A 20,144-nucleotide genomic window follows, 5' to 3' on the forward strand; every position below is an offset into this window, starting at 1 on the left:
GCCTTGGAGTCTGATGGTATGTGAAATATATCTATCATGTTTCCAACATGTTTCTTTTTTTGAAATCATTTTATTGAAGACATTCAAAGTCTACAGCTTTTTCCCTTTAAAAAGGAATATTATTTGTCTGTTCAAATACACTACTGCCCCCTTTCTATATCAGGCAGCATGAAAATCTGCTTGTATATATTTTTTTAAGAATATATAATTCATGCCATCATTATGTCACATGCATATTCCATGCCAAAACACAATAATAAGTTTCAAATTGTACAGACAGTCATTGAGATTCATCTGAGTGCCTATATAGATACCATATCCTCATTTCAGAATAGTTTACAGATTCAAACACACTTCGAAGTATATTGAAAACATAATCAATTTGAAATGCGTTGATTTGATGTCAGGATGTATGAGATGTTAATATATTTCTTTTACATTTTCAGATGGATCCACCACTTCTGGTCATCTGGATTCCGCCCCTGCCCAGTCACAGACCCCTCCCCGTGCACACACCCCTGACCATGGCCACACCTCTGCACACACCCAGAGCCCTTCCCATCACCAAACTCATGACCATGCCCCGACCACTGCCAGCCCTTCCCATATTTCATATCCTGTCCCTCCCAAAAAACGCCCATACACCCCCCTTCGCCGCTCTCCCCGTATTCTGGCCCGTACAGCTGCCCAGACCCAAACTCCCCACTCCCCAGCTGTACGGCCTACCCTGGAGCGGCAGCTCACCACTCCCCAAGCCATTCCCATCCCTCCCCAAGCCAATCCCATCCCTCCCCCCTGTTTCAACCTTCATTGTCCTGGGTGTCAGATTGTCCTTCCCAGGCACAGCTGTAAGTATCATTCTAAATACACTTTATAAGATACTTAAAGGTACAGTGAAGTTAAATTGGTTAAATTGTGATTCAAATCCAGCATGCAATGTTAAGCCAATGTATAATAGAATACTCTTATGAATTATTCGTCATTCTCTTGATATATTTATGGAAAACAACTTATTCCTATAATTAGTTTAAACAATAAAATAAATGTGGCCATCATTTCTTTATTGTTGGATGAATGTATCCATCAACCAGCATGCACAAACAAAGTTCATCAACAAATATTGGCTTCCATAAAAACCAACATTCTTGCATTCAAAATATAGCTTGACAATTAAAACATATAATGAATATGTGTAATTTCTAAAGATTTGTCATGTCATGCTCTATCTGAATCAGTCCATTAAATATTTAGGTTCAGTGTCCCTTTAATTGGATATCACTACATATACCAAACACCACTACTTGGATCCAAAATTTTATGTCCAAATGTGGATACATTATCTCTTGTCTAACCCAGTGGGAATGTAATTTCTTCTGGTTGCTATGTTTACACAGCTTGTCCTCAATGCCAAAATGTTTAAGGATAGGTGTGCCTACCACAGTCTAAATTGAATTTTTAAATTGCTGATGTAAGTACAATGTAAATCCTTTAACAAGATTTGATACACTCAAGCTGTATAAGTGGATCATCTAAAACCAATTAAAGGGGACAACATGTTTGAGTAACATGAGCCTTTAATGATTTCTGTCTGTCTGAATAACCTAATTCATGTGTAAAGAATATATGAAAAATAATTTATGTAAATAATTATTTGTCTTTATGATGACAATGTATGTATTAAAATCTTTTATTCTGTTGTGTAATTATCCTTAATATTTAATTTTATTTTATTTTAGGCTGTGACTCAGCATGGCTCATGCTAGAAGGGATAGCAAGAGTAGAGCAGGCCGTGTTGAGGAACGCAGCTGTCCTGAGAGGGATGAACGACACCATGCAGGCCCAGCTCCGGGTTCAGGACTTGACTCTGCGTGAAATTATGCAATTACGTTCAAGGCCTGAATCTGGAGCTGGACATGCACAGGACAATGAAGAGGATGACCAGTAAGTGGAGGATCTGGATATGCTCCATGGTGGCAGATAATAATCCTCCGTCCACATGTTGAATTTGTATTTATATTGTTGCCATTTGGCCTTTTTATCAGTTTATTGTTGTGCCTGTTGCACTCTTTTACCTTGTCATGTGTCTCCAATGAGGCTATGCTGGCCCTTGGCAACTCTCTTCATGGACTGTGATGCACTGTGTTACCTTGCCATGTGTCTCCAATGGGGCTATGCTGGCCCTTGGCAACTCTCTTCATGGACTGTGATGCACTGTGTTACCTTGTCATGTGTCTCCAATGGGGCTATGCTGGCCCTTGGCAACTCTCTTCATGGACTGTGATGCACTGTGTTACCTTGCCATGTGTCTCCAATGGGGCTATGCTGGCCCTTGGCAACTCTCTTCATGGACTGTGATGCACTGTGTTACCTTGTCATGTGTCTCCAATGGGGCTATGCTGGCCCTTGGCAACTCTCTTCATGGACTGTGATGCACTGTGTTACCTTGCCATGTGTCTCCAATGGGGCTATGCTGGCCCTTGGCAACTCTCTTCATGGACTGTGATGCACTGTGTTACCTTGCCATGTGTCTCCAATGGGGCTATGCTGGCCCTTGGCAACTCTCTTCATGGACTGTGATGCACTGTGTTACCTTGCCATGTGTCTCCAATGGGGCTATGCTGGCCCTTGGCAACTCTCTTCATGGACTGTGATGCACTGTGTTACCTTGCCATGTGTCTCCAATGGGGCTATGCTGGCCCTTGGCAACTCTCTTCATGGACTGTGATGCACTGTGTTACCTTGCCATGTGTCTCCAATGGGGCTATGCTGGCCCTTGGCAACTCTCTTCATGGACTGTGATGCACTGTGTTACCTTGCCATGTGTCTCCAATGGGGCTATGCTGGCCCTTGGCAACTCTCTTCATGGACTGTGATGCACTGTGTTACCTTGTCATATGGCTCATATATTCCTTATTTTTACAAGATTATTTATAAACGTTGTGTATGTTTTCTTACATACTAATAAAATACATTTTATTTCACAAATCTTTGTCCTCATTCTTCCTGTTATTTTTTGAAAGCTCTAGTTTATGTTGTTTATCCTTAAAGGGACCTAACAAATATATTTGTTATAATGAAATCATATATGTAAGACAATAGTAAATGACTTTAAGATTAACATCTCCAATGTAATCTTATTATTTGTGTTTATATTATTTTCTCTTAGCTCTATCATTGCCTGATTATGATTAGCAGAGTAATTTCTTTATATATGTATATATATATTTGTGTATATATGTATATTTAAATGTTCAGATCCATGTGTGTATTTATAAACTCTGCATGAATTGATGCACCTTTACCAAATGATCTGAGTATTGATACAATGATATAATCCCTGTAAAGTGTTCATTTTATTTAAATAGTATTGACTATGTGTATGCTCTTTTTAAAAACAAAATAATGTCCCTTTAAGTGATGTTGATCACTATTGTAAATGAATGTATTTCCATTTGTAAAGCGTTTTTGTCCTTTTTACAAGAACAAGGACATATAGTTTTATTAATAAACAATCTTATTGTAATGTTGACAGCACCTGTATTTCATTTTCAAATCTATATTATTGTCAAAGTGTAACCAAATCAATCTCTGTGTGTAATGCAAATAATGTAGATGATGAATATTAGTTAACTAATATGTTAACAAAATACATCTCCTCCCATATATGGCTATAGGTAGGCTGACAATAATTAAACTTGAATAAATGACACGTTTAATCAATACATGTATAACTATTGTTATTCAACAACAATCCAAACATATCTTAAAACATCAATGGCATATGTATTTCTCATGTGTATCTTTTAAATGTTAAAGATATACACCATAGCTATAGTTCAAGGGACAGTCAAGTCCGAAAAGATGATTCATGATTTGGTGACATTCCTAGATAGCAATCTACACACATACTAGTTCCTAAAATATAAATACGTTTCTTAGTGATATGCCAAGATGTCACTGAGTCCTTGTATTGTCTGCGGTTTTTCAGCGATCTCGGATGCGCCATGTTGCTTAAGACGTCACCTGCCAGGCTGTCCAATGATTCCTTGTATTGACTGACGTTCTTACGTGATCAGGAATATGCCTTTTATTGGATTGCGTTTTGACGCGATCAAGGATGCGCCTTTTTTTTTTGGGCGTTCTTACGTGATCAATAATGTGCCTTTCATTGGATGGCGTTCTTACGTGATCAAGGAAGCGCCATGTTAAGACGGCACATGTAAAGGTAAAAAAACGTCTGATTGGATTGCGTAGTCCCGCAATATTTGTGCACGTTAAAAACGTTTGTGACTGCATGCAATTTTAAAAAGCTTGCGAATATGTATTATTTGCATCATGTTACATTGTTGACCCGTAGCTGATAAAGACCACCACATTCTCTTTTGCTGGATGTCTGGTTGAATCAACGAACGAAAGCAAAATGTTTTCATGCATAGGATATTTATAGGCAAGTGCAAATCTCTACAGTCCATGTTTAATATGTTTGTCAACAATGTTCCTTTTTCTGAAAAATTACTGTTGTGTTTAATGTTGAACATATCTAATTAATAAATATGCGCTATTGTGTTTGAATAAAGTAATCAATATGCATTTATCATATGCTAAATATATGATGCCGACTTCTTCTAAATGTAATTTCGTTGTATATTTTATGAAAGGTTCATTAGACACTCACATTATAAATAAAAATATTTGATTTTGTCTCTAGTTAGATAGTCCATTGTTTAACCAATAGGTTTATTTTGTCTTGTGTTGTAAGAAAATGTAAGTAATTTTCTTACTCCTCGCAAAGCCTCTGAGTTTCATGTGAGTACCATCTCCAGCTTTGTCCAGTTTGTGTAAAGGGTCTTTTCATATGTTAATGATGGTGTATTGTGTTGTTTTACGGTTGTAATGGTGGTTCATCTATATTTTCAATATAGCTAACCCTATTTTATTTGCAAGTGTTTGAAGCTTTTTAATATTGATATCAGTATATGTTAATCTTGTTGTTTGTAGTAGTGTCTATTACATACAGTTATGTAAAAAATATAGGATACTGTCCCTTGAATGCAAATGTTGTTTTTTGTATCATGTATGAGATCCACATAGTTTAATCTTCAAATATATTTTTGTTAGCATATTTCCCCCCCCCCCACTCCTAAAAGGACTTTAAACCATATTCATGGTTAAAATAAAAATATTTACAATAAAATATTAACACAATAATGTCTCTTAAAGAAAATAGACTTTATTTAACACGTCAATATAAATGTGATTTTAAAATTTATTTTTTGACAAAGTACATGTAGATATACCAACAAGCTTAAAATATGTGTTAGCATATGTAATGTTGTTAAAGGGACAGTTTAGAAAAATTTTATTTTTTAAAATTATTCGAAAAGTCAATTCTGTAATATCAAGGATATCAAATGTTTCTCAACAATTGAACATTTGTCTGGGTTTATTTAAATTTGCTATCTAAACCTATGAGGTTGGTGTGCTCATTTCTTAAATCTTGAAGAGTGCTTGTAATCATTATACAATTTGAGCACTAGAGGGCATTTGGATAGCATTTGTATATGTAAAACCTTGTGCTCATACAGCATATTATTGACCATGTATTGATCATTGATATCTAAAATGTTGTTATGTCAGAACAACAAATAAGTGGTCATTTTTCATAGTCATAGATACAAGGGTAAGCACATAAGTCACACATGTATTTCTCCATGTTTTGTTGTTTCAAACTTTATAATGCGTAATACAGTGTTTTCTTTGTAATCAATAATTTTCTGACTGTCCCTTTAAGCTGTGTTATTGGCATTCAAACAGTAATATGCCATCATGGATAATTGTTATGGTAATTTAGTTAGCGATTCGGGAAACAGTTTGGACATCACATCACAGAAACCAATCAATATCATGAACAAGGATAGGTATGTGATGATGTGGTTTTCACACACTTATAACCCACACTCTGCAAAGAATCTTCCTCCATGGACCCGGTCCCATAGAAGTCGATTATATACAGAGTGTGGTCCACAAGTGTATGAAAACCACATCATCACATACCTATCCATTACACATTACATAAAAAAAAAATTTGAAGATGGAAAAAAATACTTACTTCCTCTTCCTTCCCCTCTTCCCACGGGGCTGAGGCTCTGGGAGAGGCAACTGCCGACTCCAAAGAGTCCTCCTTGGAGCTGTTGTGGGAGGAGTGGAAGGAAGAGTACTGGGACGACCAAGGTGAGGAGTAGATGGCTGAGGAGGAGAAGATGGATGAGGAGGAGAAGATGGCTGAGGAGGATGAGTAGATGGCTGAGGAGGAGGAGGAGTAGATGGCTGAGGAGGAGGAGGAGTAGATGGCTGAGGAGGAGGATGAGATGGGCCGGCAGGAGGAGATGGCCCAGCAGCAAGAGGCCCAGCAACAAGAGGCCCAGCAACAGGAGGTAGACCAGCATGCGCCTCCCGGAAAAATGTGAACATTTCCTGATGAAGATTAAACATTCTTGTTTGTCCTTCTTGTATTCTATTCAGTATGCGGATTATTTCATTTTGTCCTTGAATAATTTGATTCTGGCCATCAAGTATTCTGCGTCGTCCTTCTATATTTTCTATCCGGGAGGTACGCATCTGGTCTATGTACTCCAGTAGAACCCGCACCTCCGCTATTTCCTCTTGTTGTGCCTGTTGAACCCGTGCACGGCGGGGTGCCCGTGCACGGCGGAGTGCGGGTCTTTGAGGGACCTCGGGTTCCGCGGGTTCCGCGGGTTCAGCGGGATCCTCCTGTGCTTCCGGGGCCTCTTCATCATCTCCCGTGCGCTGTTCGTCACGGGGGGCCTCTTCCCTCCGAAGTGGGAATTCCTCACCACCACTCTCATCCCGGGGAGATGCAGGAGGCTGTGCTGCCTCGTCCCCAGACTCTGTATATAAATAAATAAAAAAAAAAATATATATATATATATTAGCATATTTGCAAATCAAGGTTTAAATGACTTAGCTTACGATACAATTACAAATGCAGAATCATTAATCCACTTTGAAATCTAACAAACAATCAATACGATTTCCGCTTTTTCTAAACCGTGTTTGTGATATCTGTGGTCAATGTGAATGTTTTTGCGTTTGTTTTCAGTCTGTTTAAATGCACACCTAACCTATAGCCTAGATACTGATGTAACCGCAAAGTAATAGAATGCGTGTAAACAGCGTAATAGCATTAATCTGATCCTTAACACATGAAACCCAATGTTTTATCTTTCATGATTTAGAAGCATACATTTAGTATCAACTTTCGAATGTACTTTTCTTATCTAATTAGCTTCATTCTCTGGATATTCTTTGCTGAAAAGCATATCTAAATATGCTTATAAGATGCTGATTGTTAGCTGAATATAGCTGCCTCCTGTGATTGTTTCACCGTGTGCATGGCTATTTCTTCATTAAAATATATCTCAAGAATGAATCAAATTAGGTAATATAAGTACATTTGAATGTTTTGTCAAATTGTATTCGCTACCTCAATCATGAAAGTAAATGTTTGCGTATAGTGTCCATTGAAATACATTCGTATGTGAAATTATTGTTCAATGAGCTTACCGTCAGATGAGAGTGGCAGGTTCCCGGTATCGATTCCTCCGATACCGACTACTTCCACCTCGGAGATGCTGGGCCGCAACATTTCCTCCCATCTGCAGTACTCCATTTCAAGGGCAGGGCCGCCACCGGTCCCTGCGGCATGTCGGGCCTCCAGGCTTAACTTTTTTTTAAGTTCAAGTTTACAGTCCCGGTACCGATGTTTGATAGAATCCATATCCCGGTTCCGGCCACCCACTGCATTGACTGCATTCCTAATCTCGTTCCAGAGCCTCCTCTTGTCAGTCGGGGTGGTCTTTTGGTGCTGCAGCATCCTATGCCTGGCCATATAGGCCTCTACGAGGGCCTCCTTCTCCTCCATCGTAAACCTCGCCTCCCTAGTCGCCTTGGCCTTCCCCTGTGACGATGCCCTCTGTTTCCCGGACTGTGAAGCCCTACTCTGACCGCCACTGGGCCCAGCCACTTGGTCATCTTGAACCAAGTGGCTGGGTCCACCCACCGCTTCCACCCCCGCTTCCTGCCCCCCTTCCTGCCCCCCTTCCTGCCCTGTTCCTCTCCCCCTCCCTCTACTCCCCCCTCTACCTGTCCCCTGCCTGGCCTCCATCTCCTCCCTAAACTAAACCCCAAATAATCAAACAAAAAGTGAGTGTGATGAAATGAAAGGGGGTCAAAATAAAGAACTAAAAAGACAAAAAAGGTGCTTAAAGTGTGAGGGATGTAAAAAAAACAAAGAGGGTAAGGAGTATTTAAATAAACGAAAAGAATAAGACTAAAAGGAGGATATGTAAACTAAATGTAACTAGGGGATGGGTATGGGATGGGTATGGGGTATGGGATAAGAGTAAATGGGATGAAAGGGAATGGGACTACAAGGAATGGGGTATGGAGTGTAGTATGAGGGGGTAGGGGGTATGGAGTGTATGTAGTGTTATTGATAAGTGTATGTATGTATTGAATGTGTTTGCGTGTAAATGTGTTAAGTGTACAGATAAATCACTCGCTCGCTAACTCACACTACTTCTAATTCTCAATAACAAACACTCCCACTAACGCTCACTAACTACCACTAACTGACGCTCCCACTAACAACTCTCACTAATAACTCCCACTAACTCACTCACGCTCCCACTAACAGACTCTCTCCCACTCCCACTAACTCCCACTAACTCACTCACTCTCTCACGCTAACACTACCAACTGACTCTCTCACGCTAACACTACCAACTGACTCTCTCACGCTAACACTACCAACTGACTCTCTCACGCTAACACTAACTCACTCTCAAAAATTCTCAAACTCTCTATTCTTAAACCTCCAATCTCCAAAGACCCACCAGCAACACAGTCAAAGAAGCCATGCTTGTGTGGTGCTTATATACCCTGTGTAAATGTTTAATGATGTCCCAATTTCCATTGTAATTAGTGTTCAGGTGTGCTTTATTAGCAATTAATATTATTGCAATGTGTATTAGGTGTGTGAATTTGCGCATGCTCATTTAGAGTTGGTATTTGTGGAATGTGTAGAATGCGATGATGTCATAGTGTTCGTTTTAGCTTTCATTGTCCAAAAGTATTCTTTTTAAATGTGAATTTGCGATGGTGTGTTCTTCGTGAAGTGTTGTATATGTATGTTTTTCATAATATATAATGATATTGAATGCGATTTTGTTTCTAGTGTATGTATATATTTTTTAATCCTTGTTGTTATTGTGCGATTTTCCGCATCTTAAAGTATATGCGTATTCCCCGTATAAATAGTATTAAAACTTCCCCCGCTTGTGAATGTGTAATGCTTGTGTGCTTTGTTGATTGATTGTTGTTGTGACATTTGCGGCGTGTTATTGTTGTGCATGATGTGGTATGCGTCATATGACCGAGCTGTGCGTATTCTCGCGAGATCGAGTGTTAGGTGAAAAAATTATTATTTGCTTTCCCATTGATCTCTATGGGAGACTGTCTAACGCGGGCAGGATTACGCGTGTGACATACACGCGTTAGGAGCGTCGTTAGATGGTCTTATATTAACTCTAAATACCGGAGTCAAACAATGACGTGCGTTAGACATAAACACGCGTGGCGTTAACAGCCCATCTACCGCCGAACTCTAAATCTAGCCGTTAGTAAAGTGGATTGTTCAATCTGGATAGGATACCCCGCTGTCTTTTTATAATTGATTTTATAGTAGCTTATAGCCCCAAATTAGCAAATCACATTAAAAGCTGCTAGAATGGAGATCACTAGTTCCGTCAAGAGCAAAGTCACTTCATCTGCAAAAAGAACTATTTTCTCTGAGGCACTTAAAAGAGGGACCCCAGTAATCAGATCAGATTGTCTAATCTTTTGGGCGAAGGGCTCCATCGCAAGCACGAAATTGAGCAGTAAAAGCAGGCAACCCTGTCTAGTCCCATTACGAATTGGGAGTTCTGGAGAAAAAAATCCCATTTCCTTAACTCTTGCATGCGGAACTGAATATAAGGTTTGAATTGCTAGGATAAATGGTTCAGGGAACCCAAAGGATCAAAGAACCTCCCAGATGTACTCCCACCTGACCCTGTCGAAGGATTTTTCAGCATCCAACGACAGGGCCACCATAGGAATGTTCAGACGTTGTGCCTCCGTGAATACTGAAATCAATCTTTGGTATTATCCGGACCCTGTCTTCCCAGCATTAATCCAACTTGATCATAGTGTATGATTGTTGGTAGCAAATGGACAATCCTATTGGCTATAAGCTTTGAATACAGTTTGGTATCTAAATTAATAAGGGATATGGGACGATAATTACTACAATCAGTCTGATCTTTTCCCGGTTTAGGTATGAGAATGATGGTGGCCTCCAAGAACTCTCTATGCATTTTCCCTGTCTCTCGGATCTTGTTAAAAAGATTGCTCAGTATTATAACTATTTGCGGTTTCAATTTCTTATAAAATGTCCCTGTAAATCCATCCGGCCCAGGGGCCATTTTATTTTGAATTTGTTTCAGGACTCTCTCAACCTCTTCTAAAGAAAATGCTTGTATTAACGCCTCCCTACACTTCTCTAATAACTGTGGTAAGTTTAAGGATGATAGGAAATGCTTGATGTCTTGAGGCGATATTGCCTCAGGATGTTCATGTTCGCAATGTTGTACAGCTTTGAATAGAATTCCGCGAACATCGTTCCGATGTCTGCTGGAGTATATGATGTCTGTCCCTCGTAGGATAACGAGGGGATTCTTGCCGCCGCTGCCTTAGTTTTTTCGCTAAAAGCGTGTCTGCCTTATTGCTTTTTGAATGCATGAGCTGTTTAAATCGCATTGCTGCCTCTTGAACTCTTTCAATTTCTCTTTCCTTGATGAGGGCCTTAAGATGTAACAATTTATCTGAGTAAGTCTGTGTAGGGTTGGTTTTATTTCACCTATCTGTTTCCCTGAGGTCACACATCAATTTGCCTAGGGGTGCTCCCCTATATTTTTTAATCTTCGCTAGTTTACTGATGCATATCCCTCGGATATAGGCCTTGAAAGCTGCCCATCTAATTTGGTGGGAAGTAGTTCCCTCTGGATTATTCCATAGGAAAACAATGGTTGTCTCTTGTACAGACCCAAGAAATAAGGGGTCAGCCCAGAGGGATTGGGGGAATTTAGAGTCCAGGAGTCAGTGAAGAAATAGTCCATGCGGGAATAAGATCTGTGGGTTAGGGATAAATACGAATAATCTTTATCTGTGGGGTGTAAGGAACACCAACTCAAAAGAGTTGATACGGATACACTAAGTCCCAAAATTTTGGGGCAGATAAATTAATATATGCATCACCAGAGCATGGTTTGGAGAATTTCATGTCTAGATCTGGATCCCATATTAAGTTGAAATCTCCTCCTATAAGGAGGGTTCCCTGTTTAATTTTGTCAACCAGATCTAATGTTTTCCTAAGGAATTTCAGTTGACCTTGGTTGGGAGCATACATGTTAACCAGTGTATACAGGCAGTTATTCAATTTACACACTAGCATTAAATATCTCCCCTCTACATCTTGTTCAACATGTAAGCATTGGAAAGAGAGGTTTCAATTTACCAAAATAGCAACCCCTCTGCTTTTACCGACATAGGAGGCCGCATATACAATGGGGGAGAGTGGAGTTTTCAGTCTCAACTCATCCCCACCTACCCAATGGGTCTCTTGTAGGATAATGTTGCATAATAAAAAAAAATAAGAGAAGTCTCAAACATGAAATGTTCTGCATGCACACTATACTTACCTAGGTACCCCCTAAATAGAATTTAAGACTGAGATCCAAACACTTCCCATTAAAAATTGACCCTAAAAATGGACTCATAACATTAGGACTTAAGTTCAAAGTCTATGGAACAAGAATGTGCAAAATGTTTATATATGTTCAAGTACCTTGTGATGTGCTCTAGACCTCGGTTTTTGTTCTAAGCAGCTAGGACCATTCTGAGCTGAGATATTGAGGTTTCTGTAAACATCTGTATAAGCAAAATTTGTTGTGCACCATAGCACAAAGATGGCCGCGGTGGTTAAGCCAAGTAAAACAAAATTTAAAAATATGTGGTTTCGCAATAAGAATACATAGGCCTCTATGTATCAAGCCGTCTACTTACCTACATTCGCTGGCCCAATATGCTCGCCTAAGCTCACCTTACATCGCCGCCGCGGACCTGAATACAGTCAAGCTGTCAAGTATGGTGCGATGAGCAGCGGACTGTTGTTAACTGACAATCATTGATCTTGCTGATCATCGGCTTCTTCGCAGCTTTCTTGCTAGCCTGTCACTAAGCACCCACACTAAACTATACTGTTTTACCCCATAAACTGCTGCTCACGGAGCCCCCCCCCGCACCTAAATAAAGTTATTACCCCCTAAACCACCACTCCTCGACCCCGCCGCAACTAAAATAAATATATTAACCCCTAACCCGCCGCTCCCGGACCCCGCCACCACCTACATTATACCTATTAACCCCTAATCTGCCAGACCCTATAGTGCCACCACCTACATAAAGTTATTAACCCCTATCCTGCTGTTCCCGGACCCCGCCGCAAATAAATGAATTGTTGAACCCAGAAACCGCCACACCCGGACCCCAACCGCCACCTACATTACATTTATTAACCCCTATCCTGCCCCCCATACACCTACATTACATTGATTAACCCCTAATCTACCCCCCTACACCGCCACCAATATATTAAATGAATTAACCCCAAAACCTAAGTCTAACCCTAACACCCCCTAACTTAAATATTATTTAAATTAATCTAAAAAAATATTCCTATAAATAAATAAATTATTCCTATTTAAAACTAAATACTTACCTATAAAAAAAAACTTAAGATAGCTACAATATAACTTAAAGTTACAATGTAGCTATTTTAGGGTTTATTTTTATTTTACAGGCAACTTTGTATTTATTTTAACTAGGTACAATAGCTATTAAATAGTTATTAACTATTTAATAGCTACCTAGCTAAACTAACTGTAAAATAAATCCTAACCTGAGTTACAAATACACCTAACACTACACTATCAATAAATTAATTAAATAAATTAACTACAATTATTTATAATAAAATACAATTAAATAAACTAAACTATATTACAAAAACAAACACTAAATTACAAAAAAAAAAAAATATTACAAGAAGTTTAATTTAATTACACCTAATCTAAGCCCCCTAATAAAATAAAAAAGCCCCCAAAAATAATAAAATTCCCTACCCTAAACTAAATTACAAATAGTAGTAATCAGCTCTTTTACCAGCCCTTAAAAGGGCCTTTTGCGGGGCATTGCCCCAAAGTAATCAGCTCTTTAAACCCACCACCCACACACCCCTACTCTAAAACCCACTGGATCCCCCCTTAAAAATAAAACTAACACTACCCCATTGACCCTACCTTAAGCTGTGTTCACACATCCGGGCACCACTGGTCATCCGATGCGGCAGAAGAGGACATCCGGACCGGCAGAAGTCTTCATCCGATCGGGGCAGAAGAGGTCCTCCATCTGACAGAAATCTTCATCCAAGCGGCATCTTCTATCTTCATCCTTGCGGCGATGAGCGGCTCCATCTTGAAGACCTCCGGCGAGGAAGATCCTCCTTGGCCGACGACTACCCGACGAATGACTGGTCCTTTAAATGACGTCATCTAAGATGGTGTTCCTCGCATTCCGATTGGCTGATAGGATTCTACCAGCCAATCGGAATTAAGGTAGGAAAAATCTGATTGGCTGATGTAATCAGCCAATCGGATTGAAGTTCAATCCGATTGGCTGATTGGATCAGCCAATAAAATTGACCTTGCATTCTATTGGCTGATCCAATCAGCCAATCGGATTTTTCCTACCTTAATTCTTCTGCCCCGATCGGATGAAGACTTCTGCTGGTTCGGATGTCCTCTTCTGCCGCATAGGATGACCAGTGGTGCCCGGCTGGGTGAACACGGCTCAAGATAGGGTGATCTTCAATGGGGTAGTGTTAGTTTTTTTTAAGGGGGGATCGGGTGGGTTTTAGAGTAGGGGTGTGTGGGTGGTGGGTTGTAATGTTGGGGGGGTATTGTATTTCTTTTTTTACAGGTAAAAGAGCTGATTACTTTGGGGCAATGCCCCGCAAAAGGCCCTTTTAAGGGCTGGTAAAAGAGCTGATTACTACTATTTGTAATTTAGTTTAGGATAGGGAATTTTATTATTTTGGGGGGCTTTTTTATTTTATTAGGGGGCTTAGATTAGGTGTAATTAGATTAAACTTCTTGTAATATTTATTTTTTTGTAATTTAGTGTTTGTTTGTTTTTGTAATATAGTTTAGTTTATTTAATTGTAATTTATTATAAATAATTGTAGTTAATTTATTTAATTAATTTATTGATAGTATAGTATTAGGTGTATTTGTAACTTAGGTTAGGATTTATTTTACAGGTAATTTTGTAGTTATTTTAGCTAGGTAGCTATTAAATAGTTAATAACTATTTAATAGCTATTGTATTTAGTTAAAATAAATACAAAGTTGCCTGTAAAATAAAAATAAACCCTAAAATAGCTATAATGTAATTATTAATTATATTGTAGCTATCTTAGGGTTTATTTTATAGGTAAGTATTTAGTTTTAAATATTTTTTTTAATTATAGGAATATTTAGTTAGATTAATTTAAATAATATTTAACCCCTTAAGGACCAGCGACGTACTCTGTATGTCATTGGCCTTTTTTTGGGACTTGATTGTTTTATAGTGCGGTCTTGCCACCAGCGTTGAGACTGCTCTATTCAACAAAGCCTGCTGGAGGAGTGCATTAATAGTGCGTTCTTGCTAGACTTGTGCTATTATGTCCTGAAAAAACCCTTAACGACCAGTGACATACAGGGTACATTGTGGTCATTAAGGGGTTAAGTTAGGGGGGGTGTTAGGGTTAGGGTTAGATTTAGGTTTTGGGGTTAATTCATTTAATATATTGGTGGCGGTATAGGGGGGGTAGATTAGGGGTTAATAAATGTAATGTAGGTGGGGGTGGGGTCCGGGAGCAGCGGTTTAGGGGTTAATATATTTATTTAGTTGCGGCGGGGCCCGGGAGTGGCGGTTTAGGGGTTAATAAGTTTATAATAGTTGCAGCGGGGTCCAGGAGCGGCGGTTTAGGGGCTAATAAGTTTATTATAGTGGCGGCGGGGTCCGGGAGCGGTGGTTTAGGTGGTAATAGGTTTATTATAGTGGCGGTGGGGTCCAGGAGTGGCGGTTTAGGGGTTAATAAGTATAAAGTAGGTGGCGGCGATGTAGGGGGTAGATTAGGGGTGTTTAGACTCGGGGTACATGTTAGGGTGTTAGGTGCAGACACTTCCCATAGAAATCAATGGGATATCAGGCAGCAGCGAGCATGAGCTCTCGCTGCTGTCAGACTCCCATTGATTCCTATGGGATCCGCCGCCTCCAGGGCGGCGGATTGAAAACCAGGTACGCTGGTCCGGAATTGTGGCGAGCGTACTTGGTAGGTATTTGATAACTACCAAAAGCAGTCAGATTGTGCCGAACTTGCGTTCGGAACATCTGTAGTGACGTAAACATCGATCTGTGTTGGACTGAGTCCATCGGATCGTATGTTACGTCACTAAATTCTACTTTTGCCGGGCTGTAGGGCTTGATAACTACGGCAAATCAGCCTAGCCACAAATATGCTGCGGTATTCCAGCGTATTTGCAGTTGACGGCTTGATAACTAGAGGCCATATAGTTAATTACTCAATAAATTATGAAAATTAAAAATGGTCAAGCAATCTATTGGACCACTTGAGATGGATTAAGTATACAGAAATGCAGAGAACCGTATAGCAAAAAAGTATAGAAAAATCTGCCCGCCTAGATTCTTTTATCATTCAGTGAATCAGCCCTTGTGAAGTTTGCACTACAATTTTGTCTCTAAGCAGCAGAATCTTTTATCATCAGGGCTGTTGTTTAGTAAATTAAAAGTTAGAATACTAAACTAAAACATAATTTGTCATTACATCAACAAAATCTGATATCCTCTGTAAATGCTTAACTGACTCATTGTGTAAACAAACAAAGTGAGAACAGAATGTTCAAGTAATTTCCAATTAGTTAAATATAATAAAAACGCACTAACCAGTTCCTGCCTTGGCTTGCTAGGCAAATGCCTTGACAACATATCTAAGTATAAAGCTCTTCTGTTGGGCAGATCATTTGGATATTGATTGATAATGGACTTAAAAATCCAATGGTCTTTTTCGCTCCATTTACAATTCCTAAAAAATAAAAATATACAAAAGAAAATAATTAAGCTCATTAATACTGGCAAACAATTTCAGCTGTATTAAACATAACATTGAAATGCTACAGTTTGTATTGTGTTTAAATATGTGAATACATAATGAATAATTTGATGACTAGAAAATGTGCTAGTTAGTTTTACCAACCACTATTAAGTGTCAAATTGACAACCAAGCAGAACCAATATATGGTGATGCATTCTGTAATATGAAATAATGAAAGTACCAAACAACCTTGGAAAAGTTGATAAAATCATAGATGTACTATATAAAATGCATCAAGCACCATCTAGCCTATATTTCCTCACAACCTTGAAAAATCTTCTAGGTTACCCATAAATATTTAGATTTTTTATTATGTTAATCGACAACATACATTCAGTACATAAAGGGCTAGATTACAAGTGGAGTGCTATTTATCACTCCTGCTCACGCGTTAACTCCGCTAGAAGTACATTTTTTGCATGCGTCCAGTTGCTAGTGTATTATAAGTTGAAAATGAAAAGCTTTCGATCTCACGCCTACCCAACGCTCACAAAAAGCAGAAGTTAGAATATTTCAACCTTGTTAACATATTCTCCCATTGACTTCAATGGAGCATAAAAAGTGTGTGTGTGTGTGTGTGGGGGGGGGGGGGAATAGCACCCAACAAGTCATGCAAACCTTATAGTGTTTAACCAAAGTGTGAAATATTATTTCACATTCCAATGTTCTTCATATTTATATATTTTATATATATATATATATATATATATATATATATATATATATATATATATATAAATATGTAGAGATCTAGAAAGATAAGCACACAAAAACACCTCTCATAGTGCAGATCAATTTTAATAAAATATGATAAGCATATAGAAAAGACCTCCCCTGAGGTAATCCCTACTCACAATATGAGCCCTCAATCATATGAGGTAAGGAAGGACAAGTAGATAAATAAGTGTCCCCACTGCGTCCACAAGAAAAACGTCCTGGTGTGAAAAGGTTCTTCTTGAAAGTCTCAAGTTGCCAGGTTTCTGTATTCCAGACTGGAGGCACCAAATGTAGCCAAATATAGTGTAACAGATGGCTCAAATACAGCAACAATGTCTCCAAACAAAACGCTGAAGCAACCCCGACCAGAGTGGAGTACTGGGCAGCGTATGTGTAGCAAGTCAGGTAAGGTGGGCGTGGCCTTACACGTTTCACAAAACTCATCAGCTTCGTCAGAAGCTTGATGAACGCCCACCTCACATGCTGTGTATTTAGAGACAGATAAATTAGACATGCCCATCTAACGTCACCGAAACCTAAAAGCAATTATCAAAAAAAGAAGTTTCCTAACAAGCCTGTGCTTACGCTTAGTTAAATTAATGTTTAATACCTTCAAATAACATTAAGATTCTGCTAAAAAATAAATACAGCATAATGAATTAAACAAAGCCTATATGTGTGTATAACTCCTTATTCGCCCTACTTTGTTTTCATTGTGATATGTATTGTTGCTAATGTTAATACTGGCTTTCACTCTTTATCCTTAAAGCCTTACGAAATGGCAAAAATATATGTATATATATACACTCTCATACAAATTTGTGTGTTGAGAACCCTACAAATTTTAGATATTTTCCTGCACAATTATCAACTTAGAAATAAGAGCTCTTGGTGTTTATGATTATATTTTATCTATCTAAATACTTTGAACCAAATTTCCCATTGCTCTAATTTACAAGATGATAACTTTATCTTTAAATTTGATCCTATAGTTTTTATTTTATTGTGCTATTGTATTAATATTTATCATTCTATATACACAAGAAACTATTTTAACTTTACAAGGACCTATTTTAAATACAAAAATCAACAACGCCAATATAGATATCAGTAAAAATATAACTTTTTTCTCTATCTAGATATTTCAATGGAATTACAAAGTATCCAATTTTAAGATAGAAGAAACACTGTTGAATGTCTACAGAGTCCAAAATTCTGTAACATATTTTAAATATGTTTTTGTTTCTGTTATATCAAAAATGCTTGGATATCAACTTCCCTATTCATTCCTAGGGGTTCTACAGTTTGAAGGGAGTGTATCCAAAAAGTCTCCCTCTGTCTGAGCCGTAACGTTCTATGCCCCCTTCTCTCATCTAATGTTACTTGCTCAATTGCTTTGAATCGCAAACAGGAAGGGTCATTTTGGTGGAATTCTCTATAACGGTCTGTTACCCCATGGGACACATTTCCTTTTTCAATATTGGCAATGTGTTCCATTATCCCTCTTTTAATAGTTCTCTTTGTTCTCCCAACATAATGGCGGTGGCAAGAACATTTCAAAACATATACCACATATTTCGAGTGGCAGTTAATTTGAGATGTTTTTATTGTTTTTTTTATCCAATGGACTTGGAAACTATTTGTTTATTATCCTTATCAATAATAGGGCATGTGTTACAGTTCTTTCGATTGCATCTAAAAAAAACAAAGTTTGTCTTATTCAACCAATTAGTTTTTTTATTTTGTTTTAAGCAACTAGGTGCTAATATAGCTTTAAGATTCTTGTTTTTCCTAAAAACAACTAAAGGAATTTTGTCTAGAGTCTTACCCAGTATGTGATCCTCCAAAAGGACATGCCAATGTTTTTTGATGCCCCTTTTAATTTTCCACGACTCTTCATTATATTTGGTTAAAAAGATATTATTTTTCTTCCCCTGTATATCAGGGTTCTTTTTTTTGTTTCAACAAAGATGTTCTATCTGTCGTGCTTTTACATATCCATTTTTTCTAATACTATCTGAATAGCCTTTCGATTTGAACTTTGTTTTTAAATGTTCAGATTCTTCATCAAAGGAAGGCAGACTTGAACAGTTTCATCTCAGCCTCTGGAACTGGCCATACAGTATATTACGAATCCAGTTCCTGTGGTGACCACTTTTGGCATGGAGATAACTGTTCGAGTCTGTCTCCTTTCTATATAGAGAAGTAACTACTTTACCCCTTCACTTGATAAAACTATATCAAGGAATTCAATTTTTCCTTTGTTCCAGAATGCTGATTTCATCCCCCTTCCAGATGACCACCACGTCATCTATGAAGCGTTTCCAGATTATAATATTCTCTTTAAAGGGGTTGTTTTGCCAGATATACTGGTCCTCCCATGCTCCCATGTATAGGCTTGCATAGTTGGGGGCAAGGTGAGTACCCATCGCTGTGCCCCCAACCTGCAAAAAATACTCCTTCTCAAAAAGAAAATAATTTTTTCGTAAGATAAAGCTCATTGATTGTAAAAGAAAATCTCTCTGTGGAAGGGGTAAATGATTGTATTTATCAAAACTATATTTTATACTTTTTACTCCTGTGTCATGAGTGATAAAGGTATAAAGCGAAGTGACATCTAGAGTTAGCCAACTGTAATCTGATTGCCACTTTATAGAGTCCATTATCGATATTATATGGGGAGTATCCCTGACATAAGATTTGAGAGTAATGACCATTGGATTTAAATAAAAGTCAACAAATTGGGAGAGGTTGCATGTTAGCGAGTTGATGCCTGAAATAATAGGCCATCCAGGAGGCTGCTGTTGATTTTTATGGACTTTAGGTAGGTGATAAAATAATTCCACCCTACATTTGTCCGTGAATAAAAATTCATATTCGTTTTTTGTGATTGTCCCTGCTTCCGTATTATTTTCCAAAAGATTTTTTAAATCTTTTATAAATTGATTAGTTTTTTTCAATTTAATATAGGTTGTAGGGTCGTTCAAGATACTATACTCTTCTGCTGTATAGTCCTCCCTTTCCTGAATGA

The 20,144-nt window shown here is 38.4% G+C and overlaps 1 protein-coding gene across 1 annotated transcript in view; it reads right to left on the reverse strand.

The window, feature by feature from the left end:
- Positions 1-20,144, reverse strand: part of CCDC148 (coiled-coil domain containing 148) — a 633,004-nt gene that overhangs the window by 166,262 nt on the left and 446,598 nt on the right. Inside the window, exon 9 of the mRNA XM_053698320.1 lies at positions 16,189-16,327. Coding sequence (XP_053554295.1) covers positions 16,189-16,327 — 139 coding nt within the window. The remainder of the gene's footprint in view (positions 1-16,188; positions 16,328-20,144) is intronic.

The sequence above is a fragment of the Bombina bombina genome, chromosome 1 (genome assembly GCF_027579735.1).
Source record: "Bombina bombina isolate aBomBom1 chromosome 1, aBomBom1.pri, whole genome shotgun sequence".
Classification (NCBI taxonomy): domain Eukaryota; kingdom Metazoa; phylum Chordata; class Amphibia; order Anura; family Bombinatoridae; genus Bombina; species Bombina bombina.